Source organism: Hippocampus guttulatus, chromosome 1 (genome assembly GCF_054856545.1).
Source record: "Hippocampus guttulatus isolate MCC_2025c chromosome 1, RoL_Hgut_1.0, whole genome shotgun sequence".
In the NCBI taxonomy this organism is placed as follows: domain Eukaryota; kingdom Metazoa; phylum Chordata; class Actinopteri; order Syngnathiformes; family Syngnathidae; genus Hippocampus; species Hippocampus guttulatus.
The window spans coordinates 22777260-22802360 of record NC_141261.1 but is presented as its reverse complement, the minus strand read 5'-3'; the positions used below and the strand labels follow the sequence as shown (position 1 = coordinate 22802360).

Genomic DNA, 25101 nt, shown 5'->3' with positions numbered 1-25101 from the left:
AAGTAGTATGAAATTGCCCGTATTTTTCAAGTGTGCGCACCTATTTTGTCCATATTGAAAATGGCCAATTCGCCGTACATCTGGTTAGGAAGTGGGTGGTCCCATGTGCCCCCCCCCCCCCCCCCCCTGGTTGCATTGATGAAAAATGGTGGCCTCCAGCATTGAAGTTGCCCACCCCCTATGTCGAGTATCCGAATTGTGATATTGGTGCGTTGTATGTGATGATAAACGGAAGCGAAATGTGGGTCACCGTGTAATCTGTCTTGAGCTATAATGCGCTCAACGCGACCTGCTGTCAGATTCATAAAACTTGTAAACTCCGCCCACTTGACAGCCGGCGTCTGTTTACAGAAAGTCGCGGCGGCGGCGTGGACGTGCGATCCTCGCAGAGTCAGATCAGCGCGTCCGCGATAAATCCGTCACATGTGGCCACCAGCTCATTGTGACGTTGACACTTTTTGTACGTGACCGACAGCTGACAGTGTCGCGACCGGGCTGGCTCCTAAGAACGCCTCGATTCGGGATTCCGCTGTCACAAGCAATGGAGAGGCGTAAAAGGCGCAACAACCCGCCCGAGCGTTGTGCTTGAAGCTCCCCGGCTGGAGCGTCGCCCAAACACGCGAGCCGCTTCCTGCGCCACGACGACATGGACAGCCCGGCCGCCGAGAACCCCGGCAGGGCTGCGGAGTATTTGCAAGAGCTCAACAAGATCATCGAGACCCAGCAGGAGCTGCTGGAGAGGCAGCGGGTGCGGATCGAGGAGCTGGAGCGGCAAGTGTGCGACTTGTGTACCGAGAACGGCTGCCTGAAGGAGCGCTACCAGCGGCACCTGGCGAGCTGCAGGCTGCTACAGGGCGCCGAGAGCCCGCAGTCGCTCGGGGCCATCCAGGAGCATATCACACATGACAAGTAAGCCTTAAGCCTCTTTGTCTACCGGCTCAAACGTTCACTGCAGCCAACAAAGATAAAGTTGGCCTTCGGTGTTAAAATGGGAGCCAAACTACCTGCCTTGCGTTTTTGGTGGACATTTGTGCTCCAAGTATGCTGTGCTTGCCCCGAGAGAAACTTGTTTTCATATTTGAATTGGTCATGGCGCTTGTCGAGCCCCTCGTGGTACAGGCAACAAACAAACAAACACACTGAGCAAAGACAATGATTAAGACAGGATATTTTTTGGAAGACAACTAAAAAGATCTTAATATCGTAGGTCTAAAAAAAATATATCTCAAATGTGCAACATTTTCAGAATAATAAAAACACGTCCAAGTTACAGTACTTAAGAGTTGACAAGGGAGTGGTTTAAAACGCCGCATTTTTAAAAGCTGCCCGAAAGGTTTGGTCCAATCGTTACCGAAATTCACACGCACATCATACCCACTTCAACCTCTGCTGAAAATATCTAAATAATCACCACTGTATTTTTGATTTTATGCGTGTCAAAAGGTTTTCTTCCACATAGACACTCAAAATAGAAAACATGCTTCACGTTGTTTGATTTTGGAAAACTACGACCAAAAGTCACCAAAATTCTCTGTTGATGCACACAGCAATCTCTAAAAATATCAAAACTATCAATCGCCACAATATTTTGGGATTTATGAGCATTAATTGTTTTCCTCTCCATAAAAAAGCTTCACGTCACTTGATATCAGAAAACTGCCATAAAACGTTACCAAAATCAACATGGACATTTCTATCTATGGACCACATCAATCTCAAAAACGATCACACCAATATTTTGCACTTGGTGGACATTAAACATCCTCCTCTCCAAAGGTGCTCACCACAGTTTAAAAGGGAAGTCAACCCCAAAAAATTATTTACAATGATAAGTTCTATTAGTCTAAAATTAATATTGTGTTTGTTGAATATGAATTAAGCCGCAAAGTCCACCCGTTTTTATCCATCTGAGGGGGCGGCCATTTTGTCACTTGCTGTCCACTAAAAATGACATCACAGTTGCTCGGGTAATGACAAATCACGGCTCATCTTGCGAACGTCATATGACCAAACAGAGAAAACAGCTTGTAAAAATCATTTATTGAGATGACTTTCCTGTAATGTCGCTTAATGAGGAAAATCCCAAATACGGTGGCGATTGCTTTGATATCTTTACAAGCTGAAGTGAGGATGAGTAGAGATGTGCATGTGAATATTGGTGACGATTCATAGCAATTTCGTGACACTAAGCAATATTAAGCTCGTTTCATTTAGACTGTGCCATTGCCAATACCCTGGTACACAGTGCAATAGTGGTGCCCTTTTTTTTAAAGAGCTGCTGCTTGCAGGCCTTGGCCTGTGAAATGCAGCCACTATGTCTTCCATATCCAAGGACCTTCGGATCTCGCTTTTGATTGAAATCAGTTCCGGTCCAGTTAGCCTCTCCTCACACATGGACGTGTCATGGCACTATCTACGGAGTTTTCCACTCGTGCTGTTGATATGGACTAATATCAGTCATTTCTTTGGGGTCCCGTACTAGCCAGCAGTAACTGACAGCTAGGGTCAACATGACATGTTTTCTTTGCGGTGCCATATTTTTATCACTAATATGTTAGTTGGCTCTCGGGAGCGCCTTCAGCTTGGGGCCTGAGGCAATTGTCTCTCTTGCTCAGTAGACACTTGGTTAGTGTAGAAATGACAGACTCGTTCATTGACACTGGCCACGGACTATGTGGACATAGACATTTTGAGTGACAGTTGGTATATGCTTCATGCAGCACTAAAGAAACAAATCAAGCCAATGCCATAAAACCCGAGAGAGGTCCTAAAAGTCCATTTCACATGCATGGCCAGCCACATTAATCCATGATATATGGAATGCAAAGGCTGCAACCTCAGGGGGGAAAAAGGAGCATTCTCAGCTCAGATTTGTTATGTAACCAGCAGGGCATTAGAAGAGTGCAAATCTCTCTGCCAAGGTCCATGTAATAGCCTCACAGACACTAATGAAATTGTCCTGAAATGACCACAAAACACAATAGACACTCATGCTCCCCCCTCAGCACTTTTGAATACATCCCTGCAAACCAATGGAAATAAAAAGTGATCAACAGGTCGGGGCACTTTGACAGTTTTCATTTTCTCCACGCTTGTCCTCAGCCTATCCCCGCTGACTTTGGTGGGAGACGGGGTACGCCCTGGACTGGACGTCAACCAAGAGCAGCCACTGGAAAGTGACATTTTAGAACCCGTTAACTTTCAATGAAATTGTGTACTTCTTTGGTGGCATTGTTGTTTGGTGTCCACGTCTGCAGGCAGCAGCACAGCTGTAGACAGGGAGTTTCTATACTGTCAGGTTGAATGTGCCTTTCGCTTCACTCTCGCAGAAGACCGCAGCATTCAGATGTTTGACTTCTCTTCTGACTCTCTGCTAGGTCACATGATCGTTCCTTGACCTTTGTGGCTAGTGTCATGAAGACTCATGACAGCAAATCCATACCGGTGACAAATGGACAACATGTTTTTGCTAGCTCATGATACCAGAAGGTGACTGAGCTTTCTGATATGGATCCGATTTTGGTCGCAGTTCAGATTTGTGGCCAAAGTTTGTGTCTACCCGTTAAACCGTCAAAACTATTAGACAGAGGGTTTCAAAGACTTTCATTCTATGAAAGGGACCAAATACGAGCACTGCATATATAGGGTACATTGAAAAAAATCTCATCATCACCATAATAGCGTGTGCAGTATGCGAATGGCAAAGATAAATACAATAAATACTTGCGTACTTTGTATGCTTTTTATCTGACGTTGACCAATCAGATGCACCCCTAAAAGTGCATCGCCATCCAATAGGAGTACAGTATCTAGGTGCATTGCTCATCTGATTGCTAAGTTTGAAACAATCAAGAAATTAATATGGAGAGAAGACATTTTGTTAATTTCGTTCAGCCCCAATTTCAGGGGCCCCCCAAAAGACTGAGATCAGGTGACGGGTCTTCCTACATATCAAATGTAAAATTAAACAACCAAGTCAATATTTTGTGATCCGTTCAATTCCTGAAATAGTGTTTGCAAGCGATCTTTTCTGAATTTACAGAACTGCTCTCACACCGAGTTTCTCTTGGCAGCGGGGATGGGTGAAGATCCACTATTTTCAAGTGAGGGCCAGAGTCTTGTCGCAGGACTACACGAAAGCACGATTATATCATCACCAAAAGGTTGGCTATACTTAGTCGAGTTTTGTTGAATGCACACATTAGCGTTTGCTAACAATGATAAGTGGCACATTTTTGATTGCTCAGTGAAGGTGTCGCCACGGTGGTGGTGTAGGAACTCAAACTATTACTATGCAAAACCAATTATTTGTTTAATATGTTGTTAGAGTATGAAACAATTAGAATCGACATAGGCATACATACATCAAAATGTGCAAAAAAACTGAACAAGCATCTTGTCATCGGAAAATAGTCAGTTTTATGTAACGGTAAAATCATATTGTGAGACAAAATGGCTTGTCACCTCTTACATGTATACACAACCTCGTAAAGTTGATTATGTAATGATGATCCAGCAAGTGCTAAAAGCATAATGGGAAGCAACAACTGTGTTGAGGGCTGGTAAAATCTGAAATAACAAATTTGCTGAAATTACCTTCAGTCTTGTTTGGCATTAAGATCAGGGGATCTGATTAATATTTGTCAACTGTGGGCTTGTGAAGTCCGTTGAGACTCTTTTGTGATTAAAAGCGACACAAATACATTTGACTTGAGACGACTTAATAGCCTGTGTCATTGTTAATAGTGTAGTGGTATTCATCCTTCAGACAGACATTGCTCATGTTGATGAATTGTCAGAATAATTAGAAAACAGACAAATCAATAGGTGATACTATTTTCATAAATCTCTGCTAGTGTTCACATTTTGAAATGATCACTTCTAAAACATTCGTTGGAAATCACAATTTCCTATGCACCGTTTCCTATCACTGGTGAGCTCTTTTTACAGCAGGCCCCTGGGCTCCACATGTGGTCCTCATGGGCCCATGGGCACCACTTTGGAAGCTCCTGCTGTAACACACTGCAAAGTGTAACTTATTCTAAGCTCTAACATTGGTGTGGAGTCTTTTTTTTTTTTTTTTTTAAACCAGTGAGCAATAAGAAAGCCTACACCTGCTCGCCTTCTCTCACTGTGGGCAACTCCAGAGTAGTGCAGTGTCCTGGTACCAGAGCCCAAATCGTGCAAGCTCGACTATAGCTAGTCCAAACTTCCCTGCCTCGCACACCAGCTTGGGCTCCTTCCCTGCCTGAGAGGTGACCATGCAGGTTCCTAGAGTGAGTTTCTGTAGCCGGACATTGGACCGTCCAGCTCGCAGGGCAGCTGACCCCTTTGCTCCTCTCATGGTGGGTGAATCTATTGGAAGAGGCACCCAAGTTGCCTTTTCGGGCTTGCCCAAGCGAGTCCCATGGCTGCAATCCTAGACACCAGGTACTCGCCACCGAGCCCCACCTCGTTAGTTAGTTCAACCTTAACCTTGGGCCCCTTGAAAGGTGATCTAAATATGTTATTATTATTATTATTTGTTGTTGTTGTTGTTGCTGTTATAGGCCTGCTAGCAGTCGTAGTGGTGACTTGTAGAAGTGGTTCTATTACACAATTCTCCGACTTCATGCTCCTATTCAAGGCGAAGTTAGAGGCTACTAGCTAACTTCAGTGCCTACCATATTGTTTCACCGGGATGTATTTTTCAGTTTTCCTTTTGTGTGTTTGTTGTTTTGGGCTGGTCTAAGAGAATTGTGAAGCTAGCTACCTAGCTGGTTTAAAGAAACCATCTCAGCGACGCGATGTTGTCTTTAGTGTCCTAGATCACTAATCTATCAAAAGCCAGAGGGGAAATAAAGGCCATTTGTGAGGAGGTAATTCATCTTGGAATAGTTGTACATTTGGTTACATTAGGTTAATTGCTTTCAATCCAATAACTAAAGGAATCAATGCGACTGTCATGTCTGTACGCCTCATTATCAGGGTGGCGTGCCTCTGGGAGATGGATCGCTTTGCTCAGAATTGAGGCTATTCACTATTCAAGCTATCTGAATCTACTTCCACCTCTCAATCCTTCTAATTAACATTTTATATCCGATTTCTTTTTCACCAGATGAGTTTACGGATGGGTCTTTCTTTGTTGATGCTGAAGGGGAAAATTAGACATGATGCATCTTGCTGGGAGGCAGAGAAATTATGAGCTCAAGTGGGGTATTTTATTTGATAAACAGTGCAGCTTAGTAGTGAGCCTTTAAGCTCAAACTGTGTATGAAACACTGTTCCATTGTGCAGTACAGTATTCCCATCCCCAAATTACCTCACATTATTTACATCAACACTGAACTTCTTTTATGGCATCAGTCATATTTTTATTTTGACATTAAATAGCATGTAGGTTGTTTATGATGAATCAAGTTTCATTTAGTGTAGAAAAACACACCACAATTGTGAGTTTGGCTTTATACCAGGTCTTGCATTAAAGAGGTAAACGGCTTACATTTCTTTGTACCTTGGATGCGATGGGTATTATGTGTAGATCTGGATCATCTAAATTGAACTTTAAAAAAAAAAGAAGAAGAAATGTAAAACTGAAAACATCAAGACAGGATTTACGGTTTCAATTGGAAGCGCAGGAATTGCCAGGCAGTCAGTGTGGCATACATAGAGCAAAGATTGCTAAAGTGTTACATGGCCATGCCGTATTGTACAGCCTACAATAATATTGGTCATTTTTCTTGGTTATTTTATTACAAGATACAAAACGGAATGTTTCCATATTGAGTACTTGCGTTCATGGAGCAGTGCCTCAGATGATAATGAGTTTGTTCTGAAAAGGGGAGTCTAAAAATTCGGCGGCGGGGGGGGTCTGCAAAATTATTAGCAAAGTGGCATATCATTGCAAAAAAAATGCATGTGAATAATTCTCACTCGTGTTAAACATGTTTGAGGCTTGTCACATGCAGCGCTCACCCGAGCTCTTCTTGCCAGCACAGTGAATCAATATTTAAGTCAGTCACCTGTATTGTGTGTGATATGAGACTCAATGATAATTTGCCACGAATGTAAGTAGGCACAGTACAAACACCACCGAATGTAAGTAGGCACGGTACAAACACCACCGTTGCCTTTGTGCAACGTGGAGAAGCATCATTTTGCATTGTCATTTCTCATAGTTGTAATGAAAGAAAATTGATGTTTTTAAATGTATTATTTCAAATACTTTTTAATAAGTACTTATTGAGCATATAGAAAGGAAACAAGAAATGATGAGAGGAGTCTTGGCCTAAGTTGTGAGGTGTAAAGAGTCCCACATCTTCTGCTTTAGTTTGCATTCTGTAATATATTGAACTGACACTTTTCCCTCCTTTGCATCTTGTACGGTATGTCTGTAGACATCTGCATCCGCCCTCCTTTGAAATCTAAGTGCAGAGAGCAGAAAATGTGATGCACTGCTGATCGTGAATCCTGTGGGTGAGTCAAGAGATTGTCCCTGTGATTGCTGCACAACAGGAATTTGGACTATCCAAGTGCGGCTCAAGTCTCGGAATGAATGCCGACTGTTAGGAGCTGTCCTCTCTGTTTTCTATCCTGTTGTTGTGTGGGGCGTATATGCCTTCCAAGTGGAAAATTCTGCTTTCCCAACTTCTAAATAAAGGCTGTGTAATGGAAAGTTGGCGTCAAACTCGGGTAAGGATTCAAATTCACACGCCTATCGGGTTTCCTGAGAGTTGAGTGCCTTATCAACTCTGGCTTGATAATATTTATGCTGACCCGAAAGAGGCTTCACTCCTAATGGCGTTTGTTTTAGCAGCTTTCTGCTGTTGGCTGCATCATGTTGGAATTAGCTGCCAGGCAACAGCAAATAGGCTGGCACATTCCTGCTCTTACCATGGGTGGTAAGTGGCATTTTTTTGCAGTCCGCCTCCCCCACAAGTGGTCTGCTCCATTACAGTCACTGTCAAGTGCTCACAGTTCACAAATGAATCTATGGATGAAGCATTTGTTTGATGAATGTTTATTTTTTTTTCCATGACTCAGGGGAGGAAGGTGGTTTAATCAGAGTTGTACCAAAACGATCCGCTGGGATTTAGAATAGTGTCTGAGATGACTTTGATTTCATCTGGTTGTGCATGTTTGACATTCAAAACTTGTCCCAGGCCTGGTAAGCTTGCTGGGGGAAAATATTTGGCATGCGAATGTCATGGCGAGACAAGTGATGAGCCGATGTGACACTTCCCACTTTGCTTGGAGCTTACAAAAAATATTTTAGCTTCTTCACGTTATATATTTTTTTCTGTATAATTTCACTGGTTGCTTCATCGGAAATGAGTTCTGGTGATAATGACAATGCGCTGTCTGCAAATAATGAATTTAATTGATAACACTGAAAAAATTACAGTGGTCAACACGTTTTTACGAAATTTTTGCAATCAGAGATGTAATTCAACCTTTTTTTTGCGTTAAATCAGAATTTGCCCATGTTTTCTTCTTTAGCACATCAAGATTTCATAATAATACGAAGAATAATATAACAACAATTGTGTGTGTGTGTGTGTGTGTGTGTGTGTGTGTGTGTGTGTGTGTGTGTGTGTGTATAAAAAAAAAATCCTCGTCTCACCCCTCAGGTGGTGTCCGTCCCTCATTCAGCTCGGGTCCTCTACCAGAGGCCAGAAAGCTTGAGGGTTCTGCGCAGTATCCTTGCTGTTCCCAACACTGCACTTTTCTGGACTGAGATGTCCGATGTTGTTCCCGGGATCTGTTGCAACCACTCATCTAGTTTGGGGGTCACTGCCCCGAGTGCTCCGACCACCACAGGCACGACTGTCACCTTTACCTCCCAGGCTCTCTCCAGCTCCTCTCTGAGCCCTTGGTATTTCTCGAGTTTCTCGTGTTCCTTCTTTCTGATGTTACCGTCACTTGGTACCGCTAAATCCACTACAACGGCTTTCCTCTGCCCTTTATCTATGATCACGATATCTGGTTCGTTTGCCATTACCATCTTGTCAGTCTGGATCTGGAAGTCCCACAGGATCTTCGCTCGGTCATTCTCCACCACCTTCGGAGGTGTTTCCCATTTTGACCTTGGGGTTTCCAGTCCATACTCCGCACAGATGTTTCGGTAGACTATGCCAGCCACCTGGTTATGGCGTTCCATGTAGGCTTTCCCTGCCAGCATCTTACACCCTGCAGTTATGTGTTGGATCGTCTCAGGTGCCTCTTTGCACAACCTACACCTTGGGTCTTGTCTGGTGTGGTATATCTGGGCCTCAATGGCTCTGGTGCTCAAGGCCTGCTCCTGAGCAGCCAGAATGAGTGCCTCTGTGCTGTCCTTCAGGCCAGCCCTCTCTAGCCACTGATAGGACTTCTTGAGATCGGCCACTTCAGTTATGGTCCGGTGGTACATCCCGTGTAGGGGCTTGTCCTCCCATGATGGTCCCTCTTCCAGCACCTCATCCTCTGTTCCCCATTGTCTGAGACATTCTCTGAGTATGTCATCCGTTGGAGCCTTCTCCTTGATGTATTCATGGAGCTTGGATGTTTCATCCTGGACAGTGGCTATCACACTCACTAGTCCCCGGCCTCCTTCCTTTCGGCTTGCGTACAGTCTCAGGGTGCTGGATTTGGGATGGAACCCTCCATGCATGGTTAGGAGCTTTCGGGTCTTAATGTCCGTGGTCTGAATCTCTTCCTTTGGCCACCTTATTATTCCTGCAGGGTATCTGATCACTGGCAGGGCATAGCTGTTTATTGCCCGGGTCTTATTCTTGCCATTGAGCTGGCTTCTTAGGACTTGCCTCACTCGCTGGAGGTATTTGGCCGTAGCCGCTTTCCTTGTTGCCAGTTCGAGGTTGCCATTGGCTTGTGGTGTACCGAGGTACTTGTAGCTGTCCTCAATGTCTGCTATTGTTCCTTCAGGGAGTGAGACCTCTTCAGTATGGATTAACTTGCCTCTCTTAGTCACCATCCGACTACATTTCTCAAGCCCGAATGACATCCCGATGTCGCTGCTGTAGATCCTGGTTGTGTGGATCAGGGAATCTATGTCCCTTTCGCTCTTAGCATACAGCTTTATGTCATCCATGTAGAGGAGGTGACTGATCGTAGCTCCATTTCTGAGGCGGTATCCATAGCCTGTCTTGGCGATTACTTGGCTTAGGGGGTTCAGTCCTATGCAGAACAGCATAGGAACAGCATAGGACTGAACCCTGGGGAGAGTGCATCACCTTGGTATATGCCACATTTGATGGGTAAGTGGCTTCAAGTGTGGTTTTCCACATCCTCATCGAGTTCGCAACGAAGGCCCTTAGGGTCCTGTTCACCTTATACAACTCCAAGCATTCAGTAATCCATGTATGTGGCATCGAGTCATAGGCTTTCTTGTAATCAATCCAGGCTGTGCACAGGTTGGTACGTCGGGACCTGCAGTCTTGTGCGACTGTTCTGTCAACCAGGAGCTGATGTTTGGCTCCTCTGGTATATCTACCACTGCCCTTCTGTGCTTCGCTCATGTATTGATCCATGTGTCCACTTATCTTAGCCGCAATGATGCCTGACATGAGCTTCCATGTTGTGGAGAGACAGGTTATTGGCCAAACTCCTTCTCCCATATGCCTTTCAGTTTCCAGTCTTGGTGGGTCAGCTCTGTTGTTATGACCCTGCCACTGAGCGTACACTTTTGCAGGTTGTGTTGCGAACAGCCTGTTTATTCTTCTGGCCCCATTCTCTTTCGTGTACCGCTTTAGGCGGCTGGACATGGAGCCTTTGTTTGGCAGTTTCGAGTGCTTCAGGTATGGTCATCTGGATGTACCTCTCGGGTATCGGCCTTTTCATCACACCTCTCTGGGCCTCCGTCAATTGACTCACATCTTTCCAAGCCACCTTGATCTTAGCCTCCAACCGTCTTTTCCATGGTGGGTAACGTATCTCATGGCTTCCATGCTTGCTCTTATAGCCAAGCATCTCAAGGATCACTGATGCTGAAGCGTATATCAGCTCATTGGTTTCCGTGATCGTTACGGTAGGGATCGCCCTCAGTGCTGCATTCACACTTTCCATGAGACTTTCAGGTGGTACTTCACGAGCCGTTGTAATCGGTTTCTAGGTTGCCCAGCTTTCATTCTCACCATGATCTTAGCTTTCAGGTCAGTTGCTGCCTCGCTCAGCATTTCATTCATTGGGGCTGGCCTCCCAATCTCATCATCTGCATTCATTGGGGCTTGCCTCCCAATCTCTGGTATGACCTCCTCCTCTGATCTGGCAGGTGGGGCCCTTCACCATGGAACCTGCGTTGTACCTCATCAATCTCAAGTTGTGACAGTAATTGCCGTTTGTGGATGTTGGAACACTGAGCTACTAGTTGTTTCGTGGTCAACTGGGACTGTGGGTTTCGAAGTAACCATTTAGCCCACATTCTCTGCATGTAACCCCTCTGACTAGGGTTGTTTGAGTAGTAGCATTCCAACAGAGCCATGTTATCGCAGCTCGCCCATCTCCGCTTTGTTCCAGTAGCCCATTTTTCATCAAGGTGCTCTGGTGCACCTGACGCAGACCTTGTTTGGCCGGCGACGTCTGAGCCGGCATGTCATTCGTTTTATTGTCTCTCATCATTGTATGAGGTAGGCATTAGCGTGAAGGATCTTGCCCAAGGACCCACACTGGATGGTGTTATGTGCTCATTTTTGCCCCAAGCAGGATTCGAACCACCGTCTCCCGTACGCCAAACCGATGTCTTACCAACTGAGCTATCCAGCCGCTGTGTGTGTGTATATGTGTGTGTATGTATATATATATATATATCTTGTGTATGTACGTGTGTCACACAGCATATCTTGAGTAATTTTTATGAATTACGGGTTAGGTTCAGCAACAGGTGGATTTTTCTTCCTGAAAAAGTTACAATGCAATATCTGTATTGCCCAAGCGTTTGTAGTCAAACTTCAAAACAAACAAAAAAAATATCTCAAAAATCTGATGAGCTAAAAAAAAAAAAAAGTAGACTTTATTATTTAAAAAATAGGTTAAGGGTTTAAAAAAAAATCAGCATCCAAAATAGGTTCAGGGACACATATAAAGCTATTGCCGAATAAAATTTGCTGTTGACCAATGTTATGAATTAAATAATTAAAAACTGTTTTTTTGGGTGGGGGGGGGGGGGTTTGGAGCGCCTTTGCAAAAGTGATAATGCTTGACAGATATTCATTTCATAAAGTAACATGTCGAGTCTAATATTTTGGTTCCCTCAAAAGAGAGTCAAAGACATTAGGAACAGTTCTCAGTGTGACACACTATTCTGTTCTTGGTTTAGACTAAGCAGACGGGGAAAAAAATTGAATCACTCAATTCAAAATGGAAACAGGAAAAACACCAACAACAAAGGAAGATTTCAACACACCACTTTGTTTCACCACCTCAGATGGCAGTCTCAGAGGCAAGGACATCATGAGTGATCAACGGTACTCTTCATCAATCTGACTCCAACTTTAGCAGATTGCTTTTGCCAGATCAGGTTTGCACATTGGAACAGGCTGCCACCTCCCCAGTGCCTGTCCCCGACATGCAGCCGCATATCATCAATGACTGTGGAAATTCGTCAGGCAGTTGTGTCCAAAAATCTCATTGAAACAGCACCAAACAAAAGTTCCAGCATTTTCACCTTCCCCAGTGTAGATTCGCCATTTGTCACTGAATATGACTTTCTTCCAGTCATCCACAGCCCACGATTGCTTTTGTGTAGCCCATTGTAACGTCATGTTTTTTTCTGTTGAGGTTGTTGTGATGGCTTTCTTTGAGCTTTTCTGGACATAAAGCCCATTTCCTTTAGGGGCTTTCTCACAGATCGGTCACAGACTTTGACGATTTGTTTTGCTGTGCATTTTCTATGTCAAGACATATTGCTTGACGCTTTTGATGTCTTCCTTGGTCTCTCACTAAAATGCTTGCCTTTAACTGGCTCCACATGTGGTTTGGACTCGGTTAAGATTTTAGACACAGATGACTGTGAACAACCAACATCTTTTACAGCATTGCGTGATGATTTCCCATCTTGAAGAAGTTTGGTAATCCTTTCCTTTCTTTCAATTCATCATACATCTCTCATGTTGGAGCCTCTTTCATCTCAGTCCACTTGGTGCAACTGCTCTCCAAGGTGAGATCACGCCTGCTTAACTGCAGAAAAACAAGTAGATCTAAATTTGATGCAGGTGATAGTTTTGGGAATGGAAATTTCCATAGTTTTTTTCCCTCAGAATTGAGTGATTCCATCATTGATTCCTTCTGCTTGGTCTAAAAATGTAACTCTAACCCCCCCCCCCCCCCCCCCGTTGATTTTGTTGAGTGTATCTTAATGCCAGAAAGTTGCCTCTTGAAATTACTTTAATTTTGTGTCACGTCTGTGATAAAAAAAAATTCCTCACCAATTTAAACAACTGAATGAACATCCTCTGAGACTGGTGATTGCATCATTTTTGCCAGGGTTCGTAGTTCAGACAAAGCCAGGTTACGGCTTCAGCATGTTTTGGTCCTCCATGGTAATGAAGGAGAGCATTAAGGAGAAGGCCCTTTCTTGTGTCCGGCAGCACACACTCATGATGTGCTGAACAATCAGTGCGTCAAAGCATATTTACGAGCCCATGAACTGCCTCTTGCCACCGGAGCCCCCGTTAATGAAATACTCCTGCTAGATTAATGTCTTCACCGGGATGATTTGCATTCAGGCGCTACCAATAAATCTCAAGCAATGGGCAAATACAATTTTCAACTTACACTCCAAAACAACTGCAGGCGTCCTGTAGCTGCGCCGCTCCTCCTGAACTCTTCCTATTCAACAGTATTTGAGCCTATTAAGAGGCCGTCTGGTGGGTGTTCATTGATGTGGCCGGTCGTCTGAAGAGGATAGTCATGATTTTAATGAGCACCGTTATCCCCCCTCTGATGGCTCTACTGGTAAAGGCCAGCACACTGAGGGAGGTCGGAAGGTATGCCACTGACCTCGTATTAGTTGATGTCACTGTACTCATTGTCTTTGTGTAACTTCTAATGAGAGGGAAGAGAAGAGGAGTGCTGCGTCAGTAATTGTGGTGCCTCAGAAACCAGGGGACTTTAAAATTTGGCCTCTGTCCTTCCTTCCTTTCCTCCGCATAGCGTTTTCTTGTTCGGCGCAGTGCTCCAATGATGTCCTTTCAAACTTTTTTCACAAGGCAAAGCAGGACTCGATTCACCTTATTGGAGAAATGGCCGAGGTGGTTGAGCTCACCGGCCACTTGGGTTTGATTTCTTTGTCAAAACAAATTCATTTCAAAGTAGAGGGATTCCAAAGTGCCTTGCCACTGACGGCTTAGTGATTCACATGCGTCATTTTTGTGCAAACACTGTGGGTCCAGTTCCCACCCAGTGATGGTGAATGCTTGTCTGTTTTCACTGGATGTGTCCTGTGACTGACTGGCAACCAGTCCCAGGTAGAGGTGTACAGCATCATTGCTCTCACACGTTCATTCGATTGTCAGTATCATGGCAACAATTAGATATTATGCTTGGTACTTGTATTATTCGAGTTTTGTTTTCATCACAGTAAATATAAGCAGTTAGATCCAAACTTCCATCTGTCCAACCATCCATTTTCCACTCTGCTTATCCCCACAGGGCTCCGCAGGCGTGCTGGCTATCCCATTTATTATTTAAAATAAGTGCAACAGAAAATTTGACCAAGGCATGAAATCACAACAATAATGAATATTATAGGTCTCAGCTGCTTTTAGTGTAATCATGTTCAAGTTTCCAAAACAAAACATACTGCTTTGCACAACTCAGTGAAATCTATAAAATAAGTACACTGGGCACTTCCTGAAATGAAAAACTGTTCAAAAAAGAAGTTGAGGGTAAAAACTAACAAAATCTGAATGACACACTTTGGCTCAAGAATGACTTTCTATTGTGATTAGGCCTGCAACTAACCATCGATTATACACCCTGTCTATAAATGTATGCATTGGATTAAAAAAAAAATCCATCCTGATTTTAGAAAAAAAAAAGACATTTTTAATTGACACCGCAGAAAATGCACAAACAAAATGAATTATGGTTGAGATACTGGTTTGGTCCATGCCAGAAACAGAAACAGGCCAAAAATGGACAAAGCTGTTGATTGTTTTCCAAAAAGCAAAAGCAGATGTTTGCCAATGTTTTATTTTTATTCAACACAAAGAGAAGTCTGCTTTCATGGAGGTTTGACAGAAATCTGAGAATATTAACTGTTGAGAGGCTGATATTCTGAGCATTTTGACTATTTTCAACCAAACAAGATCTTTAAACGATCTTTATCCCAAAAAATGATTGATTCATCTGTTTAATCGATTACATTGCTGCACCTCTCATATAGCGATGAGGGGTGGGACGATTCACTTTCCTCCCGATTCGATTGAAGTCACAATACTTGCGTGACGTTTAGATTTATATCACGATTATAAATGACACTGCGGTTTGCGATTCCATATCACAGGTATTGGTAATTTTCTCCAACAATACATTTTAAAATAATTCTAAACTGTATAAACCATCAGCAGTTTATACATTGAACTTTGATCAATGTGGCCAGATGAAAGTCAGTCACTCTTTTTGACAGTTTGGTTTTTCTATTTGTTTTGCTCTGGCTGATTGGCTCAGGCACTGGCTCATTAAAATGATGTCGTGTGACTCTGCTGAATGCTTCAGTCGACTGACTCATCGCCAACAAATTTGCACAGTGCTGCCAACTGCTGGAGGAAAGCGGTAGCTTCAACTTTTGCTTTTTGAAAAATCATGAAAATTAATTCTGAACTTTGACATTGATTCATTGACTCTTGGCATATAAAATCCTGATAGTTGAGTGAATCGATTTTCTTTTTTGCACCCCACTAATAGTGCCCATACTTCTGGATTTTCTCCACTTGATGGTGAAAATCTGCTCTGGAAATTCTATTGTGAAACATTCAAAATAAGAACTGTGCAAGTATTGTTGTTCAAAATAAATGTAGAAAAAAAAACTTTGCAGAAACAATTGTGCTATTTGGCAGGATTGTTGACACATCAGGTCTTGGCTGCGTTGGCTGTGCATTTCATGGTGGAAACGGTTCACGTGAGTCTTAAGGATGATGAGCTCTGAATTTAATTTTAGTGCAACAGGCTTTAGGTGTTGCTGTCCTTTCAAAAATTGGATTGCCAAATGTGTTCGAACATTGTCTGGGGACCAGTCTAAGGTGAATCCCGCTTCTCAGCCAAAGTCAGCTGAGGGAGGCTGCAGCTCAAGAGCAACCCCGTCGGATAACCACTGAAGAAAATGGATGGATCGATGCTGTACGACTACTGCTTGCAAACTTTGTTGGCTAAAAGTCGATCTTTTAGCTTGTGGCCTAACATGGCCTGTTTGTTCTGTCATGTAGGCCCCGAATGACATCACTCAGTTGAGACCAGAGCGACAATGCTGGATGACAGCCATTGACACGAGAGAATGACAGATGGGCTACAAAGAATTTTGATGCCGCAAGCTGAAAATCAACCAGCAATGTCATTACTTCTTAACCAATTATGATCTGGCACAACATCCATGCCGAATCTTTCATGTCCGGATGATCATTTTCTTCACCCACGTTCCAGCGTGTATTCCGTCATTGGCCCAGAGTCAGCTGGTAGTCCACCAAGCAGTTGCGCAGTTTTGAAAATGGGTGGACGGACTCAGGGGAAGTTGTTCAGTTTGTTGCTTTGCGCTCCGCTCTGAACTTTAAACTGAAAACAACCAAGCTAGTCAAGAACTTGATTGTTTATCTTAATGGCGTCTATGCTTCATGCAGTACATGTTCCAGGTCATCCCTTTTCCGCCCACTGTTCATTTTGACCTCTAAATGAACGAAGTGGAAAGGCAACTTAAAGTCACAACACAAAAGAACCGTGAAATCCAAAAGGATATATAACCTAACTGTTGTGGAAAGGATGTTCATGATTTTTTTTCAAACTTTTTCATTTCCATCCTCAAGCCTATTCTATACTGTACAATTTTGACCGTCCCAAATAACAGATGTACTGTCGTGCGAAAAAAAAAAGGGCCAGTGTGACTCACCTCCAGGTCTGTTTGTAACACGGACATTTGAAGTTGGCCCCCTTTCCTTAGTCAGGAACGTGACCCCACTTTTAGCTTCTCCTTCTGCTTCTTTTCTTTTTCAACCCCAAAAAAACACCACAAAATTCCAGCTCGTTTGTGTCAAAGTGTTCGTCTTAGTGCAAAGATGTTTGTGTCGAACAGGCTAAAAGCGGAACACTGGAAGGTCAGGGTCAGAAGGCTGTTTTGACTTCCTCCCTTTTCAATTATTCACCTCACATCTGGCAAAGCAAGAAGACTCTCAAGCCAAATTGGACACGATCTGTCACACGCTACCTACAGTGAGATTCTTGAAAAGCTGCTGCTTGTTGTCTGCCAGGTAGAAGTGCAGCGTGTTTGTGGGCCACTGACGATGAGGCGGAGGCGGTCGACAGCTGAACACACAGACGCAGATGAGAAGCTTGTGGTCACACATCTTGGTCACCACAGACGGATGGCCAACAAACCTCGCCGTGAGCCAGCGTGGCTCGTGACAACCAATGTTTGATGGGCTCGGCATTTTCCGAGATGCAGATTAACTGTGGGCGCTGGCTTGTTTTGTAAACATTTCACATAAGTGACTGGGATGAACTGAACGGCTGATGGATTCTTCTTTTTCATATGCAGCAACCGCACAAAAATGGGGAGTGCAGCTGCAGTGCGGCGTGTAGTTTGAGTTAAACGTTTGCAGACTGTGGTAATCGGCAAAGTCTGAGTTGATCTTATTTTAATTCAACTTGATTGAGATATTTGATTAAAAACTTGCTGTACATATGAAAATGTAAAATGTTGAATGAACAAAAACAGATTTTCCATATCTGCTTCTTAATTTCACTTTTTAAAAATGTTTTATTAGGAATCTGTAGGATTCAGCAGGCAGTATTGTACAAAAGCTTAAGGCCACCTCTAACTTGGTTTTAACTTCTCCACAGCAAAATCTTTTAAAACATTAAGAAAAAAATGAAGAGGCTCACAGCCTCAAATCCTCAGAGATGCAAATGATAAAAAGACATTTTTGTTTGCGGTGAGTCCTGGATCTCCGCGTGTGGGTGGGATGTCACCCTGGCCGAGGGAAAAAACATGTTGGGCCGCCAGAGATCCCTTCAACTTGTTCACTTGCGTATTCATACAAAGTGCACAAACAGTACTGTGAAAAGTGTTTGCCCCCCTTCTTGATTTATGTCTTGTTTGCATATTCATCACACACAAAGGTTTCAGTTCAGTTTTAGGAAAGCTGAGTTCAACAGGCAACACCCGAGCACCACATTTGTTGATTCAAGAAATCGCATTAATTGAATCTGTCAGACAAAGTGAAGCAGGTTAAAAGATCTCAAGAAACATAACACATCATGCCATGATCCAAAGAAATTCAAGAAGAAATTAAAAAAAAAAAATTGAAATCTATCAGTCTGGAGGTTACAAAGCCATTTCCAAGACTCTGGGGCTTCAGGGAAACCCCTGTCAGAGCCATTGTCCACAAATAGAGAAAACTGGGAACAGTGTTAACCATTCCTTGGAATGGTCGACCAGCTAAAATTACTCCAAGAGCATGATGACGACTCCTCCAGGAGGTTGCGAAAGAACCTAGAATAATTTAAAGCACTCCAGACCTCGCTGGCCTCTTTTCAGGTCCTTCTACACGACTCAAGCATAAGAAAGACACTGGCCAAAAATGGCATCCGTGGGAGAGCTCCCGGAGAAAACCATTGCTGTCCAAAAAGAACACAAAGGCTCATCTCACGTTTGCCAAAAGACCTCTAAAACAAGACTTTTGGTAAAACATTCTGTGGACTAATGAGTCAAAAATGGGACTTTTTTGGAAAATGTGCGGCCCCTTAAATCTGGTGTAGAAATCCACAGCATTTGATTGAAAAGAACATTATGCCAACAATGAAGCATGGTGGTGGCAGTGCAATGGTCTGGGGCTGCTTCGCTACCTCAGGTCCAGGACGACTTGCTGTAATAGATAGGACAATTAATTCTGCTGTCTACCAGAAAATCCTGAAGGAGAACATCCGACCATTAGTTTGCGCTGTCAAACGCAAGTGCTCTTAGATCACGCAGCAGGACAACGGTCTGAAATTAACCGGCAAGTCCACCACTGACTGGCTAAAAAAAAACAAAATTAAGGTTTTGGAGTGGCCAAGTCAAAGTTTAGATTGGAATCCAATAGAGACACTTTGGTGTGACCTTAAACGGGCAGCGCATGCTAGAAAACCCTCCAATATGGCGCAGTAGAAGCAATTCTGCGAAGACGAGTGGGCTGAAATTCCTCCACAGCGATGTGAAAGTCTAATCGCTAATTAATGCAAATTCTTGATTTCTGTTATTGCTGCCAAGGGTGGCGCAACCCATTTTTAGTTTCAGGGGGCAATTACTTTTTGACCGAGGGTCAGAAAGGTTTTTATTTTTTTTTATTTTTTTTGGGCCTTAATAAATTGATGTGGCATTTAGCAACCGCATTTTGTATTTCCTTGTGTTGTTTCTGTGTGATATTAAAAAGGGTTTGATGAACTGAAGCCTTTGTGTGTGACAAATATGCAAAGAACGCAGAAATCAGGTAGGGGGCAAATGCATTTACACGGCACAGTATCCATATTGGTTGCTGCTGTTCATCGCGTCATGGGGTGTGCATCACCCCTGAAACTTTAGGATGTCTAAAAATCTAAATCAGTGAATGGGTGCAGAGTCAATGAGAAGTTTCTTGATACAGTGTCTACCTTTCTTCAGCGTTGAGCTGTCGGAGTCGAACTTTGATTAACAGATCTGCCAGTGTGAAGGAATGCCACAGGGAACTGTATTGTTCGGGACACCACTTTAAAGTGACTTTTAAAGTCCAACTTTTTTGTAGGTTAAAAAATGTCATTACCAATCAACTTTGCTGTCAGCTTTGCCGCGCGGCTTTGATAGAATTCCCGCTCATCATTTAGCTGGGTCACGTTCGCTGCACGCATTGTTTTGTTTTCAGTTTGCAGCAGGAAGCAGACACGGCGAGTAATCTGCTCGTAAACACGGCCCCCTCATGCAAAACAAAAACACAAATGAGACAGACGGAGGAGTAGTGTTCCGGCGGCCAGATATCTGGCTTTAGCTAACGAGTCTGAGATCAAATAAAGTGACTCAGACTTGAGTGCAAAAAAATGTGAGTCGGACGTCATAATTGTAGTTTGAAACTTGCGATTTGGTGAACACTGAAAAAAAAAAAAGTAGTTCATTGAAGAAATGCTCAGTAAACAAGCAAGGCTAAAATTTCGACATAGTCACTGACCACACGGTGCGGTTCACTCGCATGACTTCCATGTGGGCAGCGTGAGTCGTCTGAATGGTTGTCTGTCGTTATCTGTGCCCTTTGAAGGACAAAAAAAAAACAAGTCCACGGCGCGTGTCTGCCTTTCGTCCTACGTCAGCTGGAATAGGCTCGAGCTCACCTGTGACCTTGAGCAGGATAAGCCGTAGAGAAAATAGACGAATGGATAATTGTTGCACCTAAACCGTAACGGAGGACTTGACTAACTCATTAGAGCTGCTTAAGCGCGCACATTTCTTCCTGTAATTAGAAGCTGATGAATAAAGTTCATTTACATCTCTGGAATGCGCCGAGAATTCTCACACATGATGGACGCACGCCATCGATGCACTGGGCCGAGAAACAGAGGCACATATGCGTGCGCCTCATCAAAGGCGAGGTGCAGACTACAGCCCTTTGGTTCGGATTAAATACCGACAATAAACATGAAATGGTCCCTGAGAGCGTTGCGCTTCAGATGATGCTGTCAGTGTGAGTGAGCTGTTGGAGTTGACCACAGCTTCAAGTCAGTGATTGTTTGGTGCCACTCTTGTGGAGGCAGGCACGAGGCACCAACATTTTGGCTGAGATTTATTCTTTTCCATCACAGCTTGAAGCGTAAAGCATTTCATGGCTGTCACTCAGTGAAACTAAATGCCTTCCTGTTGGAGTCACTTTGAAAAGCATGCAGGAGGCTGACGTATTGATCCATCGTGAGCTGGCTACTGATTCCCTGCTGTAATGCGCACTGTAATACATTGAGAATGTACATATTTTCCAGTTTACCTGAAAACATAACACGCCGTCCGTGCTCACATGGAGAGAGAGCAATATCATACGCAGTGATAACCCATGCAAGTAGAGCGGGAACATGCAAACTCATGACTGAAATGTCAGAGCTGAGAGATTTTTGCTCTTCCTCCTATATTTTAGCAATATTGGCGCCTTGTCGGCCTGTCATGATAACTTTTATTTTGCACAATATATTTTCCCAGATGCTATCACGATAAACGTCTTTTTTTTTAAGAGCAAAGGCGCAAGCATCTTTCAATTTTCAAGGATACTGAAAATTTGCATTGAAATGTAGGACAATAAAATATATTTGATGAAACAAACGTAAATAAAAAACGCTCAGCCTCTGTTAAAAAAAAAGTGCATTTCAACAACACATACAACCACACTCAAAGTGTCAGTGGAGTAAAATGAGATGTGTTTTATCTCCTTGTATGGACGTCCTCTTTCCCCTGCTTGTAAAAGGCTGCAATGGCTGTTTGGGAAATCCACCTTTCTTCGGGCAATTTGTACTGCCTAGAAGGTCTACGGTTCGGTTAAAAATAAAGAATGATCACAGGAAGTACTGTATATTCACATAATCATCATTGTCATCATTATTGTTATTGTTGATTGTGTATTGTCGATCCATTCATTATCCGAGCCGCTTAAACTTCATCAGGGTGGCAGGTGTGCTGCAGCCTATCCCAGCAGTCTTTGGGCAGTTTAAAAATATATACGGTATTTAGCTTCCATTGGACAGCAAAAAGTACAATCAGCTGTGTATCCAACTGTTGCCATTCATCCAACAGGATTAGACGTGGCTCTCTGCAAATATCTCCGCTTTGTGGCCAATTTAACAAGCCCCGATTTCACACTGAGTAAGTGCATCCCTTCGAAAAAAATTTTTTTTTGATGCACCAGCAAGACTGGCATTAAAACACAGCAAAAACAGCATGTTCAGTGAGCATCAGTATGCCACTCTATGCTGGGTGGGGTTGGAATTGGGTTGTGTTTTTTTTGTCACAAAATTAGGAATCAAAATCATTATTTCTGTTTAAATAGTTTAATTATTTTGGTTTGGTGCTTACCTATGATATTTTTCTCAAGTAAAATAGTTACCTTGGCTCAATAGGCTGTTTGCCAACTGATCTAATCATTACTCTCCTAAATTAAAGACTAAGTTTTAAAATAAGTATTACATGATGAACATAGATTGACATTTTTATAATCATCATTTATAGAGAACTGCGGTTTGAAAAATGAACGAGTGAATGGATGTAATCTCTCAATGTACCAGAGAACTTGCATTGGAGAGATACGGATTCTCAGCATTGGTCTCGCTGTCAATTCAGACACTCGAAATGGTTGCTGGTCGTCAGTCTTTCAATTTCCGGCGGGCGTAGCGCATGCTTGTAGAATCGATAGCGCACAAACAAGCAGTGAAATGGTATAAAAAAGAGGACCGTCGCGCCGGCTAGCATTAACACTGCTTGGCTTTTATTCGAGCTGCTGTACCCTGCTGCGCCTCATTGATAAATGAGAAAAAGAGCTGCACGTGCCTCTGAACCGACGCGACACACGCGAAGCGAACTGAAACAGTCGAACCGAACCGCTGGAGTCCTCGTCTGCATGCTTGCGTGTGAGTGTCATCATTTGCGCAGAGGCGAGCTGGAAGTAAAATGATTGACAGCAGAGGAAAGGAGGCAGCACGACTGAATCTTCATGCAGTATGTAAACCAACACGCATGTAAATTTATTGTGGCTGACCCCCCCTCCCCCCATCGCTCATTGCGTCAATATAGTAATTACCGCGATGGGCCCAGTTATGATAAAACTGGAATGGCATCATTTCCTACTGCGGTATCATTTTTATGATACTGTGCAGCACCTTTATTAGCAGCACGCAAGTGTTTCAGCTCATTTAAACCACAGCCATCAAAGGATGCTTTGACAATCTAGTTTCCTCACAAAGTTCAATGACATTCGTCCCTGTGGTTTTATGTAATTGCCCTGAGAAACAGATAAGACTCTTCTTCCAACTTAACTACATTGTATATAATTTCCGCTTAACTCGGCAGTGCAAATAACAGCAGATGCATTTCATTTAATGCCCCAGCTATCTGCCTTCCGCTTTATGCAAGAATAAGATGGAAAGTGACTCCGCAAGACCCATCACTGCTCACAAACAGAAACAGCGGGTTTATAATTATAATGAAGCAGGTCTTCCTTGGTGATAAAACGCTTATGGGGAAAGCGCCTGCACCTTCAAGACCACTCAGTTGTTGCACAGTAGATGTTGTTCCAGTTTATTTGAAGCACGGTAGGCAGCTATGATTAAATGAGCAGTCCTGTGCATTATGGCACTTGTGTCCAGTTGCACTCTTGCAGAAGCGCAGATTGATAAATTCTGAGTCAGCATCTTTCAGGGGCTGGGAGTGTTCTCTGTCCGTTTCCTCCCCCCGACAACAGGAAACAGGCTGTCATCCCTGCAAGAGACTCAGGAAAGAGGCAGTTGCGTCAATGTGTGCGCAACGAAACAGAGCTTGATATGTCACTAGAGATGTCGATGTCACATTTTTTTCAGAAAGCAGCTGAGATGCAGATGTGCCACAGATACGCTGTGTGCAAAACGGCGGGGGACCTTGAGTGGGCCTTGCTGTGGAGTCATATCTCCACTGGGATTTGGCATTTACATCATGATTGAAATGGCTTTGGGAATGTGATAGATTTAAACCTCAGCAGCCCGTGCCTATTTTCAAAAGACCTCAAAAGTTGTTTGCACATATCCATCATCTTGTAGATAGATTCTGCTTGGATCAAGCCATGAAATATGGGAACCATTTATTTTACGCCTCGACAAATGAGCTTTGTCTGCTCTACAAGAATGCTTGATGAATGTGCGATACAGTTCAGGAGGAGCTTTTTCACTTTGCGATCATTGACGGCAACTTACTGTCTAGGTCAGACGGGTCTATTGATTCAGCTTCGCACAAATGCAAACTGCATTTCAAGTATTACGACTTCCATGGTGTGGAGTAGAGGACAGATCCAAGTGACGCTCGGACAGAAAGGACATGAAATGATGACGGGTGATGCCACGGAAATTTGTCACAGTAGTTTGCATCTGGGGGGTGGAGCTGCCTCCTGAAACGTTTCAACATTGCTGAGCAAAAAAACATTGCAAAAATGGGGACATGCATCGCTGTCCCAACATATGCGAGGAATGGTTTGGTCCAGTCTTTCATTAATTTCAGTGATGCATTGTATACACAGCAATCGATAGCTTCAGTAATTGGCTTTGGCTCTGGACTCTGGCTTGTGTGTCAATGAATCTCATTGCGTTCTATTGACCCAGCTCTAGTTTTCAGCCTCAGCCCCGCTGCACCCTTGTGAACGGGCTTGCTCTGATGAGAACGCCAAAGTCTGATGTACGCTTTTATGTCATAATTAGGACATCTTTGTTGATATTTGCTGAACAGACAATCACCAGTGGATCCTTTGCTGTTACAAAATTCTGGGTCGAGACGAGGTTCACAAAGGCAGACATAATACAGAATAACAAAGAAGAATTCCAAAGAAAAAAAATCTTGACTGAAAGTTGTTTGTAGCTGTAGCTTAGTTGAAGTTTATTTTTCCCACATGCATCATGAGGTGGGTCATAGGATTCACTGCATATGCCTTAGGTTTCAAATCTATTCAAATATTTTGCCCTGGAAATATTGCAGTCGTTTTAACGATACAGTAATATCAATCTGTATATCTTTGTTCTAGCTTACCCATAATAAGACAATTGTTTGGGTCGGTGTAGCCTTTGTTCCACCACATCTGTTAACGGTGTCCATGTTAAATGTTGCTGCTGGGCCACTGAAGCCTGTGAGCCTTGTCAGCAGCTGCTATGGAGAAAAGGCAGGCCACTCGATGTTTGCACACAGCCAGTATGTTGTCTGCGGTC

At 43.4% G+C, this 25101-nt stretch overlaps 1 protein-coding gene across 4 annotated transcripts in view; it reads left to right on the top strand.

Moving 5' to 3' along the window:
* Nucleotides 1-349: 349 nt before the first annotated feature.
* Nucleotides 350-25101, top strand: part of LOC147211012 (IQ motif and SEC7 domain-containing protein 1-like) — a 106878-nt gene continuing 82126 nt past the window's right edge. For 3 of the 4 annotated variants that reach the window (XM_086120240.1, XM_086120202.1, XM_086120248.1), the window contains exon 1: nucleotides 350-909. In XM_086120240.1, the coding sequence (XP_085976366.1) occupies nucleotides 647-909 (263 nt within the window). In that variant the 5' untranslated portion in view covers nucleotides 350-646. Of the gene's footprint in view, nucleotides 910-4042; nucleotides 4164-25101 lie in introns of all 4 variants that reach the window. The other variant, XM_086120210.1, reaches the window with a different exon arrangement.